The 24506-nt window shown below is 41.0% G+C and overlaps 1 protein-coding gene across 22 annotated transcripts in view; it reads right to left on the bottom strand.

The window, feature by feature from the left end:
* Window positions 1–24506, bottom strand: part of LOC141054300 (protein unc-80 homolog) — a 305587-nt gene that overhangs the window by 135435 nt on the left and 145646 nt on the right. For 15 of the 22 annotated variants that reach the window (XR_012221396.1, XR_012221397.1, XM_073551595.1 and 12 more), the window contains 4 exons: window positions 20688–20900; window positions 15849–16020; window positions 5198–5331; window positions 4867–5032 (listed from right to left, as the gene is read on the bottom strand). Coding sequence is in view for 20 of the 22 variants with exons in the window: in XM_073551595.1 (XP_073407696.1) it covers window positions 4867–5032; window positions 5198–5331; window positions 15849–16020; window positions 20688–20900 (685 nt within the window). In the remaining 2 variants the exon portion in view is untranslated. The remainder of the gene's footprint in view (window positions 1–4866; window positions 5033–5197; window positions 5332–15848; window positions 16021–20687; window positions 20901–24506) is intronic. The other 7 variants (XM_073551598.1, XM_073551606.1, XM_073551611.1 and 4 more) reach the window with 1 other exon arrangement.

The following is a 24506-nucleotide window of genomic DNA, read 5'->3' as shown; positions in this document are numbered from 1 at the left end:
TTTTAAAGGATTTACGACTTTTGGTGCTAAGAAGTCACAAAATCTGGTTAAACAAAAAAAACTTTTTTGTGTGTGTCAAAATCTTTTTTCCCTTTTGAACTATTAGTCAATGCACCAAAACAAAAAAAGAAAAGTGACCTCAATAAATCGCAAGTGATAAACCTGGCCAATGGTTTCTATGTTTTTTTTTGCACCAGTCATGGATTCTATGCTGCTTCTGCATCAATTCATGTAAATGGCTTTAACGCGGAATGGTTGCTATGGGCAACAAAGATAGTCCCGGTGACTGTGGCCCGATACACGTTATCCTGTACAAAGGGAAACTGGACGTTTGTTTTTTATGACCCACACTATGTAATCTATGGTACAAGAAATGCATACTGTACATAAAAAGGAGATCAATTAAATGACTTTTTATTAAGCCAAATAGAGAGTGAACGCAGCCTTATACTGACTGCGCTGAGTCTATTGTGGGAAAAGAACAATATAACTGTTTGTCATTGATGGAAATATTGTAGAATCAGGTCATGACGTTGACCTTAGTATACCACCTATCTGGTAACAATCGACCAGCTAATTGTCTGGTAAATAAATGGTCACCATTATGAAAATAGTGACTGTCAGGCACAATAATTTTCAAAACCTAATACAAAAGTGTAATAACAAAACTACCCTTACATATGGTGAAATGAGTATCTAGTATGTACAATTTTGTAAGAATGTATGTGTATGGTACTAAATAATTGTGCGGAGGCCACTTGGTGGAGGATACAGGCTCAATATTCTTTTGCAAAAAGGGGCGTAACTGATTTTGAAGATGAAAACATTAGGTCCAATTAGCTTGAGTGATAGGAATAACTTGAGTCCTTTTCTTAAAGGATGCCTTTCAGGTCTGATATCGCTATGAACCGGCAGATATGGGGTTAATCGGTAGGTTAAGAGTGTTATGAAGGTGCCTGGCCGCTATAATGAAATTGTGGAGAAAATGAACTTTATTTGACAGTCAAAGTGCCGAGGTATCTTTATAGCCACCACTCAGTGCTGTGAACAGTGACTGAAGATGCGCCAGCAAGCCAGTATGACTGAAAGCAGGTGGCTTCTGAGAGAAAGTTCATTTTCTCCCGGGTGCTGAACTTTCAGTACTGCAGCCGAGCATCTTCCCAAGGCCGGGGTCAGACTTGTGAGAAATTCACATAAGTCCCGCATCTCAATACCCGGCACTGCCGCTGACACTCGAACAGTAGCGTGCAGCTGCATGTATTTCTATGCTTCCGCACACTCCGGTCCCGAGTGCCGGCGGCAGTGCCGGGTATTGAGATGCGAGACTTATGCGAATTTCTCGCAAGTCTGACCCGGTCTAATGCTATTAGCATGCAGATTAACCCCATATCTGCAGGTTAATAGCGTTATCTGACCTTAAAGGATCCCTTTAAGAAAAGGACTCATGTTATTCTTATTGTTGAAGCCAAGTGGACCTAATATTTCAATCCGCAAATGGAAACATGTTCCCTTTTAAATATGAGATCTATTGTGTAGTAATATACATGCATACCTATATTGTCTCTTTTTGGGGGGCTTTAAATTGAAATTTTATTTTATTTTATGTAATGTTATTAAAAAAGACACAGAGTTTTGTGTGTGTGGGAGATAGGATAACGTCAAATGTCTCAGTCAAGAGGAAGCATCAAAGGATGCGAAACAGCAGAGCTGCTTCTCAGGTTCCCACCGCTGACACCGATACATCACGGACAGGGGGATGTGACCTTTGGCCGCACACGGCTATCAAAGGCACAGGTGGGCTTATCTTAGTTATCCCACCATTGGCACCATGTGATAAAAAAACAGCAAGCTAGTCGCCCTGACAATTTACCGCAGGGGGGTTTATTTTGGTTATCCCACCATTGCCACAATATGTTACAAGCTGTTGAGATTTATGGGTATCCCACTTTCTCTATTCCACTTTGGAACTCGCAGCTCTCCGGTGCCCCCTTATCCTCAGGTCAGTCAGGGAATTACACCGAGGATAATTAGTCGCCGGACGGGCTGCTTGTTGTGCACTGACGATTAGGCTGCCACAGTGAGGGAATTATAAATACTTTGGCCGCAGCCACACAATCAGCTTATAAAACCCCTTTCCGTCACTGCCAGCTAGCCCACCCAGCCAAATCACACTTTGCTGCCACCAGCTACGATTCTCTTAATCAATGAGTTAATTAAGTGGGTCCGTTGCAATCCCCCAAATTAGCGTAATTATCTTATAGGCACGTGAATTAATCACAGAGCAACGAAACAAAACTAATACGTTTTATAGTTTATTCCCAAAAATGGGCAGTGTTTATAGAAGATAGAAAAAAGGTTTTACAAATTGAGACAATAATATATGTACAATACAACTACAAATAAAATAAGGGTTAAACCAGAAGATACACTTACATAATGCTTAGATTGGAACCATGCTGGGGGGTGGAGTCACACATCACCACTCATTTGAGATCTTACTGGCACGGCATCCCACGCTAGAATGACCTCCCAACTGAGTGAGTGTATGCTATAGTTCTGGGTTATGACATCATAAAAGGGGCTGTCTGGTGATGGTCCTCCCCCTGCTCTTGGCGTTACAATCTGACTGCAAGACTTATAATAACTATCTCACAGAGGGTACCTCGTATAAACACGCACATAGTATCATCTTTTCCAGCCTGTCGAAGACAATAATTCAAAACCAAACATAGGTAATTATGTCACACCGTTTAGGAGAAATCCATTTCCTGGTTTCTGTTGGGGCTAGAACTTAGCAAGAACCACCATAGTGAAGCCGGATCGGAGCACGTCGCAAAAATGTCCGTTTCATTTTATTGTCACGAATGGGGTCCGAGGTAGGCCCATTTTACTATCTCCCATATATATCGATGAGGCCACATGTTTCAGACAAAGGAAATTCTTTCCACTAGCTAACTAACATTCCTTTGGAGAGGGGGGCGACAGGAAAGACCTGGTGTAGGGTTACCAGCTGCAGGCACAGAGCTGCAATGTGTAACCAGGGGGAAGAAGGGGGGGTCACATCTGCAGCGTGTGACAGCCATGGATCGTTCTGGTCAGCGTAGTGAATGGAAGATTCTGGAATGTTCGTGAAAAGTCATACATATTTTACATTAACATTACAATGCTATTTCCACATTATATGACCATGTATTGAGAAATAAAGTGATGTTTTTAATGCGTTTACATTGTTTGTTGGTACTGCAAAATTTTTATTTTTTTCTCGGTAATATTAATTTTATTGACTACTCTGACTTCTTGAAAATTCCTCTTTGTCATTAATTAGTTATGATTACAAGTATTGTGTTAAAGAGGACCTGTGTTTGCTGTGATATTTTCTTTCCTCCCCTAAGTATTTCATTTTTTCATGTTTTTTTTTTAACGTGGAGATATAGTTCTTGAGATATGGGCCTTTTTATTTAGTTATAATTTTTATGGTCTTTACCATAAATGGGGCTTGATAAAGCCCATAAAAAGTAGCCCTAAAGAAAAACACCCTTATATTTGGAACCATATGGTGAGTTTAAAAAACAAAAATACTAAAACCATAATACTCAGAGGAGCAGCGAGAATAACTCAAGAATAACATAAGAGCAAAAACTGGCAACTTTTGACCTGATGACAGGTTTTCTTTATTAAAGATGTTTTTGTCAAAGTAAAACCATTGTAACCCCATTCAATACCTTATCAATGTAATTACCACATTTAACAAAAAAGAAACTTACAATATGAGGCATATATATATTTTTAAATGTTACCCAGTGGACATGCATTACTGATCTTGGAGGGTTGGATTTAATTTTGATAATACGGTAAACTTTGTTATATTTAGCATTCATAAAAACAAGAAAATTCATCAACTTTCTTAATTACAATAATCATTTCATGAATCTAAAACAAAACAGAAACTAAGGGAGGCCTAATGTAAGAATGCACTGTTGTAATAAAATAGACATTATATCTGCACTACATATTTTTGGAAATACATTACAGACTTCAAAGTATATTTCATAAAATAAATAAAGGTAAGAAAAAACACAAAAGCTTTTCACAAGTTCACAATTAATTTTAACAAACAATGTCCTGTAATCTATTTTTACATTGAAGACTACGTTCCACAATGAGCTTTTGGTGCATTTTTTACTGCATCTTACAGTTCCAGCAAAGTGGGTGGGATTGCTAGAAATCTCATGTCCGCTGTGCTTCTTTCTAACACTGCATAAATTCACCTGCTGTGAGTTTTTCAAATCCGCAGCATGTTAATTTCTCTTGCGGGTACGCTGAGTTTTCTGTGCGAAATTCCCCCGTAGTCTTGAAAAAAAAACTGGGGTTAAAAACTCACCAAATACTCAATGTGTGCACATGGCCTTAGACTTACAGTACATTAGATGCGGAAATGCATCAAAAGCGCATTTTATCCGCACCTATGTATGTCAATAAAGTTTTCTCAATAAAAAAAAACCAGGAAGTATCAAAAACAAAGCAGCTTTATTTACAGCATGACACACCAAACAGAGACTAAAGACACAGACACAAAAAAACACAGCATCAAAAATGGAATAAAACTGCATTTTAAAAAACTGCACATAAATATGCAATAAAAAAAGCAAGTAACCTAATTTAAATAATAGGTGCAGAAATACTACAACATCAGAAACGCAACAAAACCTCATTGTGGGAACGTAGCCTTGGAGTATCTAGTTCACTCTATAATTAATATATGAAAACCTATAAACCGCCAAATCTCCATTGAAAAAGGAATAAACTAAAACTTACATTGTCTCACAAAAAAACAACACTGTATGACAAGGTGAAATTATTTCATACCTTTCTTCTCCTCACACCCTGTGTCTGATTTCAAGGTATGGCTGCTGCTGTGCAGTGAGTCCTTCGAGTCTTCATTCTCATCCAGAATACCAGCAAAGCTGATCTTCCTTTCATACCGATGCCGATCCATCTCGGGATCCAAGCGTAGTCGGCAGGTCTCAAGATCCTTAATGTAGCACACAGGAGATTTTAAGATTCCCCTTTAAATAGGTTTAAAGCTTCTCCATTATGATGAATTTCACATAATTTGGATATGTGTTATATACTATCACATAAAAATACATACAAATAATATCAGAAGCATCATGTTAGATATTAATATTTTCCTTACCACAAGAGGTTCAGCCCTAGGCCTTGGCAGACATGGGAAGGTTTCCCTTAAGAAAGTGGTGATTTCCAGGAGTAGTTGACAAGCAGACATCTTCAGTGCAAAAGGACAGCCACATTTTGTTGGATTTACAGAACCTAGAAATTAATGTTTTTAGTAAAGTGAGCTTAGGATGCTCTGCAGTGAACTGCTACATGCGTACCAGCTGATGACTGACCTTCCCAGACAGTCAACACCAGAAACCAGTTATCATAGGTCAGAGATGGGTCTAAGATACAGAAATAGATATTGTGCCCAAAAATTACTTTTTGGAGATGAAGAAGTTCCAAATATAGTGAAATATGACTAAGAAATAATAGTATTGAAAGGGGGGGATATTCTCAACGAAGAGGGGCAGAATACATACGGGAATTAATCATTTGCCATAGAAAACTGTGGCACATATGTGGGGTCTGCAGACTTTTTTTTAAAGATGCTGTCTGTCCTTAGAGTACAAGTCTGCAGTCACTCTCTGTGCATTCTCCAGTGTTGGTGCAGAGAAAGGGAGGTTATGTTACCGCAAGTATGGGATTTGCATACTTCAGGGCACATTCTGACTAGACGTGTCCGGCCTTGCTCAATATACTTGTATTGGGAGAGGCTGTGCACATCTAGTTGGAATGTTACCACATGTATGCAAATCACATACTGGCAGTCATATGCCCGCCGATCATAGCGCCTCTGGACTGCACTGGAGAATCCTCACATTGAGCAGTGCGCATATAGTGACTGCAGACTTGTAGTCTAGGCCGAACAACCCTTTTAAGGAGGCGTCCTTTAGATAGGTTTCACTATAAATGAAAAATGTCAAATATTTATTTGGCTGCTCTGCAGTGAAACATAGCTTTAGCAATAATGCAGATATTTGGAAATAAAAGGTATATACGGTAAGTATTTTTGAAATTGTATGATAACTGATCACTGGTATGTTGAATCCACCTGCACCGTCAGTAGTTCCTGCCTGTCTTATCGGAAATAAATTTGTAAATAAAAGGACTTGATTTAATACCTCCGTACGTCTCTTCGTGGAATTCATTTTCGAGGAGGATTAAATCAGCATCTGCTTTTGTTGTTTGGAATTCAAAGGGGTCTCAAACTGAAGCAACACTATGCTTTAGCTGCAGACCAGACTCATGTCTGATTGCACATTTCATAAAGTTATATATGTATAGAATGCAGACATGAGAAAGGAAATAGAAAAACATAAGCCAACCTAAAAGAATAAAGTAAAGCAGGGGAATTTGGAGTGAAATTCACATTTAAAAATAAAATTATGGGCCGGTGAGAGCAAAGAGTAATGGTTTTGCAAACACTGAACAGTTACTTATTTATTTTCTGTACATTATTTGATAGGCTTCAAGACATATCCCGTACAATTATGGTAAGCAATTTTTCATGTGGTTTTACATGTATTCATGTCATATTTATACTGTTGCCATAATTGAACAGTTTTTAGGGTTATGTCCGGAAACATAGCACAAAACATGTTGAGAAGCTGCTTAACTTACTATATTGCCTTCGACTATAAGAGGTTCATGGGGTGATTTATGAAGATTTATGAGTCAAGGCAAGTAGAAATGGTAAAGTGGTTGACTGGGAATCATGCCTATTCTGCAGGGCATTCCTCAAGAGTAACCAAGTTTATGTAACATGCCGACAAGACACACAATGTAGGCCAATAATTCCCAAACCTTATACCATTTGGAAATCCGTGAAAATTGCGGCCATTCCTGAGGAAACCCTACTTTTACTCATACTTTAAAGTCGGTTATTGTAGGAAGTGCAATCTATAATTTTACCCAATGTTATACTCTGACCCAGACTTAGTTGCGGATCTGCCAAGCAACTTTGAGAATGATGAAAGAAGGCTATACCTGTTGTAACACTGACACATCTTCTTGCTGCTATGATCCATGGAAACCATGACTTGATTTGCAACATACCATTAGGTTCTGGAGAACCTTGGTATGGAAATACTGATTTAGACTATAAATTGTCTGGACCTAGAATGCTTACATCCTATGGACGTACTGTAGAGGCTTCCAGTCTTCAATGTTCAATCCTACAGCAACTCCTACAGTATGTGGGCAGAAAGGGGCCTCAAAAAACAGAGCTCAATTTTTTTCCTTCATTAAGATGCCCATTTTTCACGTAAGTGAGCTATCCTGCTTGAGGCTGTCCATATGCTGTATATTTTTGTAGATCAAGTGTCTGCAAAAAAACCTTGTAGACATATCTTTTTTGATCCAAGTTACAGATCAAACTCTTCCATTCAAATTAATGGGTCCATGAAAAAAATGTTTGTCATCCATGTGCTGTCAGTTTTTTACCATTTAATGGGTTGAATTTTTTTTGTTGTCTACGAGAAAAACATATGCAACACTGATGGTAAAAACTGACACATGGGCCAATAATGGATGAAAATCAGATCCAGTACTCTGATGAACAATGGTTTGTTTTTATCTAATATGCACAAAACAACTGAAAGTCTGAATGAGGCCTAATGGAAATATGTTCATGTGATTGAGTGATACAATAGTTCTTATGCATAGAAACTATAATGGAAAGCAGGAAAGCCCTGTTACACAATCAAAAGTGAACTGTAGTTAAACTCACTTTTATAAATAATATAAAAGTAAGGATTTGACTTCTATATACACTTCTATATACAAATTCTACCAATATAGTAGGGGATCCAGCAAACATGAATAGATATAATCAATGTTTGCTCCAAAATTGTTAAAGGGAATCTGTCACCACATTTGACCTATCTAAACTATTAATATGGGCCTACAGGTTATAGATTGCTCAAAACAGTCCTTCCTGTATGCCTCATATCAGATGTGTTGTTTTTGAGAAATCATCTTTTATCACTTTATATAAGTGATCTTTCCAGGCTGGTGCCTGGAAGATAACTCTGCTTACAGAGCTTATTTTACAAGAAGGAGGTGTTCTCTGGGTGAGACAAGTAACCAACCAACACAAAACAGGAGAAATGAAATTTGTCTTCTTGCAAATATATTTTTTGCCTGTCTCTCAGCTCTGCTGTATTGCAACAATATTACACCCTGTCTGCTTGTGAGATGGAAGCTGAGAGGAACCAGCAGATGTGTCAGGTATAATCACACATAGCTCTGCAGTGAGATTAGGAGAGCAGAGAGCGGCCATCACACAACACACTGGTAACACTGGTAACCATTACACATCACACTGGTAACTCCCCCTTATATTTAAAATAAGCTCTGGAGGCAGAGTTATCTTTCAGGCACCATCTGACCCGAATAATATAAAGTGATAAAAGAGGATATCTTAGCAACAACAAAGTTGATATGAGACAAACAGTTTAGATTGTTTTCAGCGGTCTATAACCTGCATGCCCATATTAATAGCTTAGATAGGTTATATGTAGTGACAGATTCCCTTTAAAAACATCTTCAGTGTATATTCCATAAAAATATTAGACAAAAGGTCTATCAGACATGGGAGTTAATACACATTTCAATCCTTTGAACTCTCTGGTTCTTATTCATAACTATTTTTTCTCATCCTTTGTAAAACTCTATGCATATAATTTATCAGGTCCTAATTATTATATTGTTTAAAGGGGTTGTCAATTTAAAACAAGTTATCAGCTATCCCCAGTATAGGTGACAATTTGGTGATTGGTGGGTGTCCCACTGCTAGGACCGACACAAATTTCTATTCCCAATAGTGAATATTTATTGAAGTTATTGCAGCTCCATTTATTTTCTATGGCGCTACCTGCAAAAGCCCCATAGAAAATAAATATAGTGCATTGCCACTTTATTTCAATGGGGAAAAAAGTTACTGATTCTGCGGATCCCAGCGGTCAGACCCCACACGATCAACAAGTTATCACCTACTGTATCCCGCGGATGATAACTTGTTTTAACCGGACAGCCAACTTAAGTCGAGAATTTTACCATTCTTTCTAATACATTTAGTGCTGCTCAGTATGCTTCTTTTTATGCAGTATGTGTTGTTAAATACTGACAAATAAGCTGCTACGTGAATTTTGAAGGATGGATGGGGACAAAAGGTACAAGGATGCTCAATGTTTTGACTTATACCAGGTCTCTAATAATTTTAAAATGAACTGAAATGCTCATCTGTCTTGAATGTTTTCTATAACCATAAATGCACCCCATTTTCTCCCAGATTTAAAGAAATTGAAAAATAATTATTAGATAAGTATAAAAAATAATTTTGGTGAAAAAAGAGGGTCTCATGGGAAACACAAGCCATACAGAAAGCCTGAAAGGAATCACCAGATTTGGAAACTTCCTGCACATGCTTAAGGTCAAGAAGGTGGATCAGTCTGGAGGCAGTTTTCTCTTTGGTGCAAGACTTAGGAAGAACTAAGTCCTGTGATTAGTGATGGGCAGATTCTGGTCCATGAGCTAGAGACTACTGACCCGGCTTATGGCCCAACGTCCTGCAAACTAATCTGCCCATCTCTACTTGTGACATATGAAGCATCCACAAATGGCCAATTATTCATTTTCACATATGTGCTAGTGAAATCCTCCTTATTAAAGAAAAAAAATGTGATTCTCTTGGTGATGACCATTAAATAAAAGCCACCATGCAGTGATTGTATTTCTTAAAGTTATTTAATATAGAACAGTTGCCTTTTACTTTTATAATTGGTTGGAAAAGCCAGCTTTTCAACATGTTGCAATAAAGAGCATGCAAACAGGAAATAATAACATGTAATCTGCATGCAATACTCTATAGAAAATCCTCTAGAGAAAAAAAGCAATATTAATAATTCAGAAAAATGCAACCAAATGGTATACTTTGGTATCTTTTTGTATGAATTAATGCACTTAAAAAATACAATTTAGGTCCAGACTTGACAACAAAACATCAAAAACTTCTGTTGCCTCAACCTAGACAGTAGGAGATCATATATATTGCATGACTGGTCTGGTTGCATATCTGACATATATTCTCAAAGAAACATAATAAACATAAAAAGCCATTACATGGACAACATAATGAGCATATAATGGTCACTTTAACTACAACAAAATGTCAAGTTTTTTAATATGATATTTTATAATTTAAAATTGTGAATTTTTGAATGAACCAGATGTTTGCTTTTAATTTTTATTGTCATGTTGTGACATGCAGAAATAGTGCTAACTGCTGCTGCTGCTTCAAAAGCATCCAGCAACTAGAGGGGTTAACACAGTCACAGGAGACAGGGAGTGGTTAGCAGAGCCCCAGGGGGATCATGGGAAACTTGTTGACATTCTGGCAGCAGCCCAAAGAGATGCGTTGTGTATAATCTGTTTCTCACAAAAACGTTCAGGCAAAGGAACCATAGGGACACAGGATTCCATTATAGAATGGAGCTAAGCTACCCTTATACTGCGACTTGAGAATCTCTATCAGGAGCAGGAAGATAAGTACGAAAAGAAGCTGTGTTACAGGGATTATCTCCCTCAGAAAACCCCCTCCCTCCTCCATCTCACTGTGCTAGCAGAAATGCTGTGTACTGCTGTGCCTGTGTAAAAAGTCTTGATCTGTGCTGAACTGTGCTAACAAAAGAGACTGTTAGTCAATGTGCCTCTAAGAAGCAGCTTAAAGGGGTTGTCCGGGCTTTTCACATAATCTCAGTACATATCTGGGCTGCAGAATTATGACAATAAGTAATTTACTTTCTGTCAATAGTTTGCACGGTTTTCCAGATATTCTGAACAGAACGTCCAAGGGGGGGTGTTATGGCATTGAAATGAGAACTAGTCGTAACCTCCTACTCTACTTCAAACATGCCCTCTATAGCAACAACCCCACCCTCCATAGCTACAGGCCCTCCCCATCCACATGAAGCAGCCCTCATCACACAGTAACGAATTCTTCCCCTCCAGCAGCCTCAGTCCAGAGAGCTGCTCCTCCCCCAGACACACACTGAACAGTTATCTATGGAAAGTGAAACTAGTGAGGAGTGAAAATCGTCCTGTATTCTGGGACACTTCATGATTACAATACATAACTCATTATCAGTAATTCCTTCCCTCACTGTCCCAGGCTGCTGGCAGCAATGAGAACAGACTGTGTGATGGCCAGTGATGGGGGTCTGCAGCTTCAAATCTGCACAGGGGATGACAGTCACTGATGTAATCTGTTGTGTGACAAAGCCTCTGCTGTGTGAATGAGACAGCTCTGTGTCACTGATGTCTTCACACAGCAGCAGATTTGGTGCAGTATATGTGTGAGCACTGTGTCTCTAATGACACAAATACTGATGGGAGCAGCCTGTCCAATCAGCAGCTGTAACAGTGTGAAGTGTTGGGGGGTGTATGTACTGTATGAATGTATTTTGCTGCTTTCACAAATGCAGGATCACTGCTGTGTTCTTTCCAAAGCTGGAATGATGATAAAGATGAGTGCTGGTGCAGTTTACTGCCAGCCAATGAGTGGGCAGTGGGTGGTACTCGTCACTGGAGCTTGCTGGGAGTTTGGTGGAGCTTCGCACATACACTGCACCAAATCTGCTGCTGTGTGAAGACATCAGTGACACAGAGCTGTCTCATTCACACAGCAGAGGCTTTGTCACACAACAGATTACATCAGTGACTGCCATCTCTGCTCTCTGCACTGAGGCTGCTGGAGGGGAAGAATTCCTTACTGTGTGATGAGGGCTGCTTCATGTGGACGGGGAGGGCCTGTAGCTATGGAGGGTGGGGTTGTTGCTATAGAGGGCATGTTTGGAGTAGAGTAGGAGGTTATGACTAGTTCTCATTTCAATGCCATAACACCCCCCCTTGGACGTTCTCTTCAGAATATCTAGAAAACCGTGCAAACTATTGACAGAAAGTAAATTACTTATTGCCATAATTCTGCAGCCCAGATATGTACTGAGATTATGTGAAAAGCCGAGACAACCCCTTTAAGCCTATGCTTAAGAGACTTGAATTGTACTGAATGTGCTGTGACATTAAACTACACTGTCCCTGTTCATAAGGACTCTATTAGGCTAGTTTCACACTAGCCTTTCACTGACCTGCGTCGGCCTGCGAACGGCCGCCGATAAGCTCCGTCCCCGGCCACGCCTCCTCCCGGCCGCTCCGCATATGGGCGCATGACGCTACATGCGACCTGCGTACCCTATCTTTAGCATTGGGCATGCAGGACGTGCGCAGGTATGCGTTTGCCGGCGCATGCGTCCTTTTGACGTTGCGCCGACCTGCACCAAACGCATCGTGTTGCACCAAAATGCTGTCGCAGGTCAGTGAAACACTAGTGTGAAACTAGCCTTGGTTGTATCTGTGTGAGCATGTGGATCCATCTTGTGCCTGAGGAAGCTGCAGTACATGGTCACCCTGAGTAACAGTTCCCCCAGAGTTCCAAAGAATTTATGAGACTTGTTCCGCCCCTATTTGAACCTAGCGGTGTGCACATAAAAGCATTCTAGTATACCATTTTAAGAGTTTTTTTATGTGACTTATCATTGTTAGGGTCTAAGAAGTAAGGTTTCTCCTTGCGGAGAGTGACATGCCAGCTGTGGCTTGTCAAGGTAAGGAGACTTATTCGCCGTGCAATGCTCCTCTGGGAAAATAATATGCAAATTGCCTCTTCAGAAAGAAAGAGGACTTTTACTCTACAGCACCACCTATTGGTAGTAGCGATCCTACAAGTCACAATCAACCCTTTAACGAGTCTTGTAGTATGACTTAGGATACAAGCCAAATCAAAATCTCAATTTGCAGACACGGTGTTTCGAGCTGTTGGCTCTCGTCAGTGCAAAGTATGAGATCTGATTTGGCAAGGTGAGAGGCTCTGGACTAGGGTCTAAGAAGTAAGGTTTCTCCTTGCGGAGAGTGACATGCCAGCTGTGGCTTGTCAAGGTAAGGAGACTTATTCGCCGTGCAATGCTCCTCTGGGAAAATAATATGCAAATTGCCTCTTCAGAAAGAAAGAGGACTTTTACTCTACAGCGCCACCTATTGGTAGTAGCGATCCTACAAGTCACAATCAACCCTTTAACGAGTCTTGTAGTATGACTTAGGATACAACACCGTGTCTGCAAATTGAGATTCTGATTTGGCTTGTATCCTAAGTCATACTACAAGACTCGTTAAAGGGTTGATTGTGACTTGTAGGATCGCTACTACCAATAGGTGGCGCTGTAGAGTAAAAGTCCTCTTTCTTTCTGAAGAGGCAATTTGCATATTATTTTCCCAGAGGAGCATTGCACGGCGAATAAGTCTCCTTACCTTGACAAGCCACAGCTGGCATGTCACTCTCCGCAAGGAGAAACCTTACTTCTTAGACCCTAGTCCAGAGCCTCTCACCTTGCCAAATCAGATCTCATACTTTGCACTGACGATAGCAAACAGCTCAAAACACCGTGTCTGCAAATTGAGATTCTGATTTGGCTTGTATCCTAAGTCATACTACAAGACTCGTTAAAGGGTTGATTGTGACTTGTAGGATCGCTACTACCAATAGGTGGCGCTGTAGAGTAAAAGTCCTCTTTCTTTCTGAAGAGGCAATTTGCATATTATCATTGTTAAGCATTTATTTGATAGATATTCTCCGAACACAGAAATTGACTCATCTGTCCAAGTACCAAGTATCTTCTAGTAAGCCCAGCTTCTGACACCGTAATATGCTCCAAAGACCCAATAGAAGATTACCACATTTAGAGGCAATTTTGTAGCCAATTATTTACTTATTGAGAAGCACTCTATTAGACCCTGTTGATGCTATTTGTATATAAAATTGTTGACATGCACTTGCTCTATATTGATGGGAGGGTGGTGAGCCTTAATAGTAAATTCCTTTGGTAGGCCCATACAATTCGAGTCCAACACAACCAGAATACATGGTGGAAATCATAGAACACCAAACGTGCTCCTATTGCAGTGCCCCCTCCATATTGCAGCCACAGACCCTGAGATCAGTGTTTGGGGACCACATTTCAGCAGAGAAAATGTGAAATTAGAGCAAAGTCAGTGTTTTAATAGTTAAGCCAAGTTTCTGTTTTCTTGGATAGCTATAGAAAGCTATTTGACATAAAACATTAATTTTGAGGTTAATTTGTAACCTTTAGTACAATATTTTGCATTTCTACAAGTAATATAAAATCATACCAGAGTTTTCTGCCTCCCATGTGAAATAGTCCTAGAATTACTAGATGAACCAATGATTGAGTGGGTGTTTTCTGCCATTCCCCATGTGTGGAAAGGGAACCAGTGATGGAAGCAATCTTGGACGTGGCAAGTGTCAAAACAGGAACTATGGGGAATCAGTGAGAGTAAGTATCTGGGGGTTTTAAAACCCATATGAGCCCTTTAAAAACCATTTTTAACTGCTGGGCAAGTAAATGTATATAATATGAAAAAGCCACACATTATTTGAAGAGTTACTAAAGGATGATGAAAATTTGATAAAACATCTGGTTCATACATGCTAATTTTGGATTTTTTTTTTGTTAAAAGCCAATAAATTATTTTGTCAGTTAAAGTAAACACAAACCTTGTGTTGTAACATTGCATAAGCTTTTTATTTCAATGTAGAAATCAATGCTAACTAGAAAATGGTTACATTTAGGACATTTTCTAGTCAGATACGTTGACCTGTTAGCACACATATGGCCAAGGTATTATGGAATTTATTATAATTTTGTTTATTCTTTTTTGTTTTTTTTATGTTCAGGTTTGCTTTTTTTTATTATTATTTTGCATGTTTTCATGATAACATTTTTGGTCAAGAAGATTAAAATTTTGAAACATAATTCCTTGGAGTTATGTGGAGACAGACTGCACAGAAAAAAGAGCCTTGAAGACGTATAACATAGTATTTTCCACAGAGCAATAAGGCACACAGTATAGACCCATCTGGACACAAACAGATGCTGCACTTGAGGTTAGGTGAATGCAGAAGCTATGGATAATTTACATTGCAATCTTCATTCCATTTTGTTTGAGAAATAAAGATCACAGAAATATTGTAGATCAATTTTATATAGCTCTTCAATCTAATTTTTGGGGGCAAACTCTTCTTTAAAAGTAGCCACTGCTTTTTGCCTAGAGATTGTTGGGTAAAAAAAAATTGAGGTTATAGCCTACTAACTTGTAAAACGTTATGGTTAAGACCATAGTTTTTGAAGCTCGTCTATAATGGTAACATCATGATCTATTATTTTTGTTTTCTATAAACCCAACAATTTCCAGTTGCTTTTCTAGATTATACATGAAAAATCAGCATAGATAGATAAAAGAGTTTAGAAAACTTTACCTCAGTATGATATCCAAGGATAAACTTTGGGGCCGCCTCTATTACTCTGTCTACCAAAGGCACGTGCAAAAAGTTCTGTGCAAACAGCCTGAGTGTAGGATTACCACCTGCATCTTGGTCACTCATTACAATCTAGCCATTCCAGGGCCTTTATACTAAGTCAAGAGTCCCTGGCCCTCATTAGCCTTTTCTTAAATACTTCCTGACCCAGCATAAAAAAAACATGGATGGCTGATCGGATGTGAGATGCAAGGAACAGGTGATAAACCTGTCTAAAATATCCAAGCAAGAATTATCAAGAGAAAAAAAGAAAATAGAGTGCTCCTAAAGCAGAGTTCCTTACAAGCGGGGTTTCTTGTAGTAAAGGGATTCTCCTTACTGTCATCTAAAAAGTCTTCTTCCTCATCCTCTTTCCTCAGCCTTCTCTTGGTTTCTTCATCATAGATAAGTCCCAGCAGATTGGCAGGACTTTCACTCTCACTGTGACATATCTCATTAAGGCGGGCACCTATTACCTGAAAAATGATTGATTATATACGTCTAATAATTTAAAAAAAATAAAATCCCTAATTATAGATTATAAGTAACCAAAATAATGACACATGGATACTCATACAATATGGTGGCATGAATACTATTTGCTTCTAATTGTTATTATACCCTTTATTCACAAAGATGTTAGACAACGGGGTCAGCCCTTGCTAAGAACTGAATTACACTGTGACGTTAAGAGACTATGCTCCTCTCAGATTTGTGTGCACATGGACTAAACCTTTGCCCCCTGCAGTTTGCCTTGTGCTGGTTTTGAACAAAAAGCAGGAAGTGTGTCGGTTCAAAAAGTTAAGAGGGAGCCTCTTGCCTGTGAGAGACAGGCCGACAATAAATGTTTACTAACAACGATAGACTGGTAAATGAACTAACAGATTCAAGGGAGAAGTTACTGCCCAGTTACCATAGGATTGATCAACAGGACAATGTCAGAAGAAAAGATTTGCATCACACATAATGGACGAGTACTCATCAGAGCTGTGAATGTGGGACGGAGAAAAGTCTGCTTGGCCCCAATAGTGGAGCTGGCTCATGTGGACGTACATTGAAGCAAAGTGCTGAGTCGGAAAGAAGTGACCCTGGCCCCAGTAGATGATGCGGTCTGGACCATGGCAGTCATGGCAGAAATGGAAGAGGCCCCAACCCAGGAATGGAATGGGCTAGTCAATATGGGCCTAAATGGGGATGGATGTGAAGGCTCTTGATCCGGATTGTATACAAGCAGTTGAAGAAATAATGTGGGAGAATCAGGCCATGTTTGCCTGCAACGCAGAATGATTTTGGCTGCACAGACACCATCACCCATGAGATACCTGGGAACACTTTTCTGATCTGAGAAAGATATTGACAGATACCTCAAAAGCTGTACCAGAAGATAAAGACCTTGTTGAAACAGATGTTGAATTCGGGAGTGGTGCAGAGTAGTCAGAGTCCATGGGCAGCCCCAGTGGTTCTTGTCCAAAATGATGAAACCATTAGTTTTTGTGTGGACTACCAGCCATTGAATGCATGCACCGTCTGAGACTCATACCCCCAGCTCCAAATCTAACAGTCTTTGATGGCCCTAGGGAAGGCTAAATACTTTTCCACTCTGGATCTAACTAGCGGGTACTGGTAGGTACCGGTGGCAGAAAAAGACAAGGCAAAGACATCATTCATCCGTGTGACTAAATTTAACAGAATGCCATTCAGACTATCCAATGCAATGGTTACATTCCAGCGGCTGATGGAGAAGTCCCTGGGTGACTTGAACTTTGAAGCTATTCTTGGACGATATCATTGTGTACTCTGCTAAGAGGGACAACTGATGTACCCAAAAATCAAAGCATACCCTTGGAACAGAAGCAGGAGGAGGCAATCCAGACCCTGAAACAAGCCCTGACATTGTCCCCCATCATGGCTTATACAGATTTCAATTGTCCATTCTTCTTATACACTGAGGGCAGTCTCTATGGACTCGGGACAGTCCTTTCGTCAATACAGGACCAGCACAAAAGGGTTATCGCCTATGCCAGTAGGTTGCTATGGGATATGAAGCAAAAACCTCACAACTCCTTACGACTGATGTAGGCCATTATGGAGAAATCCTTGTGCGTAGTGACATCAGTCTGCTGGCCCATCTAAAAACTGCCAAGCTGAGAGCCCTGGAACCTTAGGTAGCTGTCCTTGCAAAATTTGACTGCTTGATCTGCTACTGCTCTGTCATGGAGAACATCAACGCTGATGGTCTGTCAAGGGTAACCTTCAAATGTTTGGAAAGGGATCTCTAAAAACACCTGGAAGAAGAGGAAATTCTGGATTTCCACAAATTCACACCCCTGGCAGTAGTGGCACAGTCAAATCGGGAGGCTCACTCTCTACTCAAGTCACTAGGGAGAACTAATGAAGAATGAGGTCGAGTACAAGATGAAGATGCAGGGTTGCAGCAAGAGATAGCCTGGGTAGCTGACCTAGATGCCAAGATGAAGTCTGTGCTGCACCAGAGGGATAGGCTGTAAGTTCGAGGAGCTGTTCTATGCTGTAGGTGGCAACAAACTGCTGACTTAGAGGCAAGGTGGCAAGTAGTAATCCCTGGAAGCGTGGCATGAGAAATTGCAAAAGAAGCTCATGAGTTCGGAGCATACTTCAGACCGGAAAAGACCTACCATTGGCTGCAAAGTTACATATATTGCCGGTGGCTGGAGGCCATGGTTGAGGAAGTTTGCCGACAGTGATGAGCGTGTGACCTCACTAAAAGCACAGAACAAAGGGCAACCGTACAAACCATACAGACAAAAGAACCACTTGAAGTGTTAATAATAAACTACTTTCTTGAGGGACAATCGACTAGAAGTCCACAGTGCTGCTTGGTCATGACTGACCATTTCTCTAAGTTTGCATTGGTCACTCCAACTCTGGACCAGAGAGCTGAGTCCACTGTGCGAGCTCTTTCAAGATTTCATCTGGGTTTATGGGTGTCCAAAGCTAATCCACTCAAACCAGGAAGCGAGTTTTCAGGGTAAAGTGATGGAGGAACTGTACCGACTGTACGGCGTCAAAAGGTCCATGACAACCCCATACCCTCCCCAAGGGAATGTGGACTGTGAGTGCTTTAACTAGATTCTGTGCACATTGGCCTGACTACGTGCCCAACTTGGTCTGGACAAGAGTTGAGCGACTTTGGTCGGATCGGGTTTCATGAAACAAAATTGAAACTGGTCCGACTAGGGCAAAAAAAGTCGGAGTTTCGTCCGAAACCCGACCCCAATGCAAGTCAATAGGGAATAAAAGTCGGCATTGAGCGGATGACATTCATCCGCTCAATGCCGACTTTTATTTTCCACTTACTTGCATTGGGGTCGGGTTGCGGACGAAACTCCGACTTTTTTTGCCCTAGTCGGACCAGTTTCATCTGAAACAAATATTTTTTCATGAAACCCAATCTGACCAAAGTTGCTCAACTCTAGTCTGGACCTATAACAATCGGGTCCACACCACCACAGGTTATACCTTGTACATGCTATTGCTTGGTAGAGTCGATCAAGAAATCATCTAACTAAATCTGGAACATCCAGAGAATCTATTCAAACTATCTACCACCTCATGAATGAAAGAACATCATTGGTGGCTCCAGACCATCTGCCGGCTAGCAGGACAGTGATTTCAAGAGAAGACTTATAACAGCCGACCTCCAATTCAGGAAGTTTTGCTCCAGCTTGGAGACCGGGTGCTGGTGTGAGAAAGACATCTCAAAGGCAAGCTGAGTAAACGTTGGGAGGTGCAACCACACAAAGTGATCAAGAGAGTGTACCCCAAAGGCCAGGTGTACAAAGAACAAGCTGAAAATGAGGAATCTGATCCGAGAACTCTACACAGGAATATGGTAAGGCCATGCTGGTCTGAATATCCCACATCTGTCCAGAGAGCGACTCCTCCTGTTCATTCATCAAGGCTGGCTTTTCCTGACAGTGACTCTAGTGAAGACTGGAGGACTGTTCCTGAGACTGTGGAAGATCCCCAGTCCATGGATGCTGATGATCCCGACACAGAACCATTGCTAGTACACAGAGTAGAGGATCCCTAGGCTCTGCCCAATCTTTCAGCTGAAGAAGACAGTCCTACCGTTACTGTTCCCATTGAAGATAGTCAAGCCCTCTGGAGATCCATTAGGATTAATACAGGAGTTTCATCAAATAGGTACGATGCTGATCAGTTCATTTGGTCCACCTGTATATATTGTGGGCAACAAGCCACTGCTGTATAAACAGTTGCAAGGAGTCTTTTCTCCTTCTCCCTGGACTATACAGCAAAGCGGAGGACGGCCGCCTTTAAGTGGAGATGCATGTAGGGGGTAAGCCCCTGCTAAGAAGTGAATTACACTGTGACTTTAAGAGATAATGCTCCCCTCTGATTTGTGTGCACTTGGACTAGTCCTTTCTCCCCTGCAGCTTGCTGTGTGTTGGTTTTGAACAAGAAACAGGAAGTGTGTTGATTCAGGAATTGAAAAGGAATCCTTGTGCCTGTGAGAGACAAGCAAGACAATAAGTGTGTCCTAACAATGAGAGGACCGCAAGATCGATCACCAGGACCGTGACAGAAAGAAAAAGTCGTATCGCACAGCCAGAGTAGTTCTCCCCGAGCACCTGTGACCTGAGAGAGCAAACAATGCTGTGGTATCAGTAATCTCTCAACATTGAAAGTGGGAATGAGACTTGCCTGGATCCGGAAGAAGACGGATCAGTTAACCTGCAGGAAGAGCTCAAAACAATAAACTCAGCTCCACTACATTGGGACCAAGCAGCAAATAGCAGACTTTCTTCTAAGCACTACAGAACTGTGAGTGAGACACCGGTATTCAACTGTGTTAGGGTGTAGAGGAGGCTTCTTCAGCTAGGACACTTTAGCAGCATGGCCCGATAGTCTTATTTTCAGGCATATAGTCCTCGTTCTTTCAATAACCCCAGAGTTTTGTTTCTGCCTCCTCATCTACTGTACCGTGTTTGAGTCCTGCCCAGCAGTGTAATTCAGGCACTGCTACACAAACCTACCTCTAAGTGACACTGGCCCTGTTTAATTATATAGTAAAGCATGTGTAAACTTACCAGAGATTGAACTGTCTGGATAGAAAAAACAGCAACTAAAAATACAAACTTACATCTCCCCATTGGTAGAAGAGCTTGGCTGCATTCCATTGCAGCTTCTGGTTTCTTTTATTGCCCACAATAGGGGAACGCCCTCGTGATAGGCCTTTTTTGGCAATGTTCACATGATGTCCTTTCATCCATTCTGGCCAATTTCCCCGATTACATCGGTGTACAAAGCGGGCACATTCCAGAAAAAGAGCTGCCCTGGCCACGACAGGAGCCTCCTACCATAGTCAGAAGCACATTAAGAGATTGTCAAAGCCGCTAAAACAAGATTTTGTAGGATGTAAAGCTATAGATATTATAAATGTAAACAGCATTCAGAAAAATTCTAAGTAGCATATGGTCCACATTATAAAACGTTGAATAATGGCTGCACTCGTATTCTTTTGCAGTCTCAGAATTTGTTGTTTCGTGTGAATCATGTATGTCAATTAACAAGTCGTAATAATATTGCAGTTAATTGCTGTTTGGACTTGTCATAATAAAGTTGCATTTTCTAATATTTTAGGAAGTAATAAATAAGTGGATGTCTATGACTTTGTAGAATAGTGAACATTCCGTGAATAGGAAGTCCCACTTGAAATCTGAAAAAAACATTTCTAAGGACAATGGCTCTGAGGTCTGCAAGGCTCTATTTCTTGATGTTCACTTCCTATTTAGTGATGGAAGGAACTTCATGTAAGATACATGAGCTACAGTTCTGTGGATAGTGAAAGTCCCCTGAAGCCTCAGAGTTGAATTCTACTTAGGGACCTACCATCTCCTGGAAAAGTAAATAAAGCAAAAAGAGAGCAAAATATAAACCTCTCTATAATATATATAATTAGAGATAGCAAAATAATCTAGTCTAATTTAATAATAACAGCTCTAGCACTTTAGGAAAGGGACAGTGAAGTAGGCCGAAGTCAGACATTTTTTTTGTCTTACTATCTTGACAGTCTTCCTGCTACCGAGGTAGAGGATACCATTGTATGAGGAAGATCGGGAGTGTGCAGCGGTCTCTTACTTCATGCTGAATGTTATCATAATGAGGCAATGTAAGATGGATTCCTGTGTATTATAGAGCAGCAGGAGGAGGAGGCTAGAAACAGTAACAGAGGTAAATCCTGTCCTGTCAGAGTCTAGTGTCGCTGACTGTGTAAAATGACAATATACAGTGTAAAGTTCAGGCTCCTGGCTGGAGATGGAGATTTTCACTCTAGTTTCACTGATTGACTGCCATTTGGGGTGGTTTACTGAATTAAATTACCATGTCTGTGATGAGGTCTAAGAGGTAAGGTTTCTCCTTGCGGAGAGTGACATGCCAGCTGTGGCTTGTCAAGGTAAGGAGGCTTATTCGCCGTGCAATGCTCCTCTGGGAAAATAATATGCAAATTGCCTCTTCAGAAAGAAAGAGGACTTTTACTCTACAGCGCCACCTATTGGTAGTAGCGATCCTACAAGTCACAATCAACCCTTTGATGAGTCTTGTAATATGACTTAGGATACAAGCCAAATCAGAATCTCAATCTGCAGACACGGTGTTTCGAGCTATTGGCTCTCGTCAGTGCAAAGTATGAGATCTGATTTGGCTAGGTGAGAGGCTCTGGACTGAGGTCTAAGAGGTAAGGTTTCTCCTTGCAGAGAGTGACATGCCAGCTGTGGCTTGTCAAGGTAAGGAGGCTTATTCGCCGTGCAATGCTCCTCTGGGAAAATAATATGCAAATTGCCTCTTCAGAAAGAGGACTTTTACTCTACAGCGCCACCTATTGGTAGTAGCGATCCTACAAGTCACAATCAACCCTTTAATGAGTCTTGTAATATGACTTAGGATACAAGCCAAATCAGAATCTCAATTTGCAGACACAGTGTTTCGAGCTATTGGCTCTCATCAGTGCAAAGTATGAGATCTGATTTGGCTAGGTGAGAGGCTCTGGACTGAGGTCTAAGAGGTAAGGTTTCTCCTTGCGGAGAGTGACATGCCAGCTGTGGCTTGTCAAGGTAAGGAGGCTTATTCGCCGTGCAATGCTCCTCTGGGAAAATAATATGCAAATTGCCTCTTCAGAAAGAAAGAGGACTTTTACTCTACAGCGCCACCTATTGGTAGTAGCGATCCTACAAGTGACAATCAACCCTTTGATGAGTCTTGTAATATGACTTAGGATACAAGCCAAATCAGAATCTCAATTTGCAGACATGGTGTTTCGAGCTATTGGCTCTCGTCAGTGCAAAGTATGAGATCTGATTTGGCTAGGTGAGAGGCTCTGGACTGAGGTCTAAGAGGTAAGGTTTCTCTTTGCAGAGAGTGACATGCCAGCTGTGGCTTGTCAAGGTAAGGAGGCTTATTCGCCGTGCAATGCTCCTCTGGGAAAATAATATGCAAATTGCCTCTTCAGAAAGAAAGAGGACTTTTACTCTACAGCGCCACCTATTGGTAGTAGCGATCCTACAAGTCACAATCAACCCTTTAATGAGTCTTGTAATATGACTTAGGATACAAGCCAAATCAGAATCTCAATTTGCAGACACAGTGTTTCGAGCTATTGGCTCTCGTCAGTGCAAAGTATGAGATCTGATTTGGCTAGGTGAGAGGCTCTGGACTGAGGTCTAAGAGGTAAGGTTTCTCCTTGCGGAGAGTGACATGCCAGCTGTGGCTTGTCAAGGTAAGGAGGCTTATTCGCCGTGCAATGCTCCTCTGGGAAAATAATATGCAAATTGCCTCTTCAGAAAGAAAGAGGACTTTTACTCTACAGCGCCACCTATTGGTAGTAACGATCCTACAAGTCACAATCAACCCTTTAATGAGTCTTGTAATATGACTTAGGATACAAGCCAAATCAGAATCTCAATTTGCAGACACGGTGTTTCGAGCTATTGGCTCTCGTCAGTGCAAAGTATGAGATCTGATTTGGCTAGGTGAGAGGCTCTGGACTGAGGTCAAAGAGGTAAGGTTTCTCCTTGCGGAGAGTGACATGCCAGCTCTGGCTTGTCAAGGTAAGGAGGCTTATTTGCCGTGCAATGCTCTTCTGGGAAAATAATATGCAAATTGCCTCTTCAGAAAGAAAGAGGACTTTTACTCTACAGCGCCACCTATTGGTAGTAGCGATCCTACAAGTCACAATCAACCCTTTAATGAGTCTTGTAATATGACTTAGGATACAAGCCAAATCAGAATCTCAATTTGCAGAAACCTTACCTCTTAGACCTCAGTCCAGAGCCTCTCACCTAGCCAAATCAGATCTCATACTTTGCACTGACGAGAGCCAATAGCTCGAAACACCGTGTCTACAAATTGAGATTCTGATTTGGCTTGTATCCTAAGTCATATTACAAGACTCATTAAAGGGTTGATTGTGACTTGTAGGATCGCTACTACCAATAGGTGGCACTGTAGAGTAAAAGTCCTCTTTCTTTCTGAAGAGGCAATTTGCATATTATTTTCCCAGAGGAGCATTGCACGGCGAATAAGCCTCCTTACCTTGACAAGCCACAGCTGGCATGTCACTCTCCGCAAGGAGAAACCTTACCTCTTAGACCTCAGTCCAGAGCCTCTCACCTAAGCAAATCAGATCTCATACTTTGCACTGACGAGAGCCAATAGCGCGAAACACTGTGTCTGCAAATTGAGATTCTGATTTGGCTTGTATCCTAAGTCATATTACAAGACTCATTAAAGGGTTGATTGTGACTTGTAGGATCGCTACTACCAATAGGTGGCGCTGTAGAGTAAGGCCGGAGTCACACTGGCGAGGAATACGGGTGCGTGAGAGGCGCAAAAAGCACGCATTAGACACGGACCAATGATTCTCTATGGGGTCACTCGCACCAGGCGTATATTTCTCCTCCGT

This window comes from Dendrobates tinctorius, unplaced genomic scaffold (genome assembly GCF_039654945.1).
Source record: "Dendrobates tinctorius isolate UK_male_01 unplaced genomic scaffold, ASM3965494v1 ptg000177l, whole genome shotgun sequence".
NCBI classification, from domain to species: Eukaryota; Metazoa; Chordata; class Amphibia; order Anura; family Dendrobatidae; genus Dendrobates; species Dendrobates tinctorius.
This window is presented reverse-complemented; position numbering and strand designations above follow the sequence as displayed.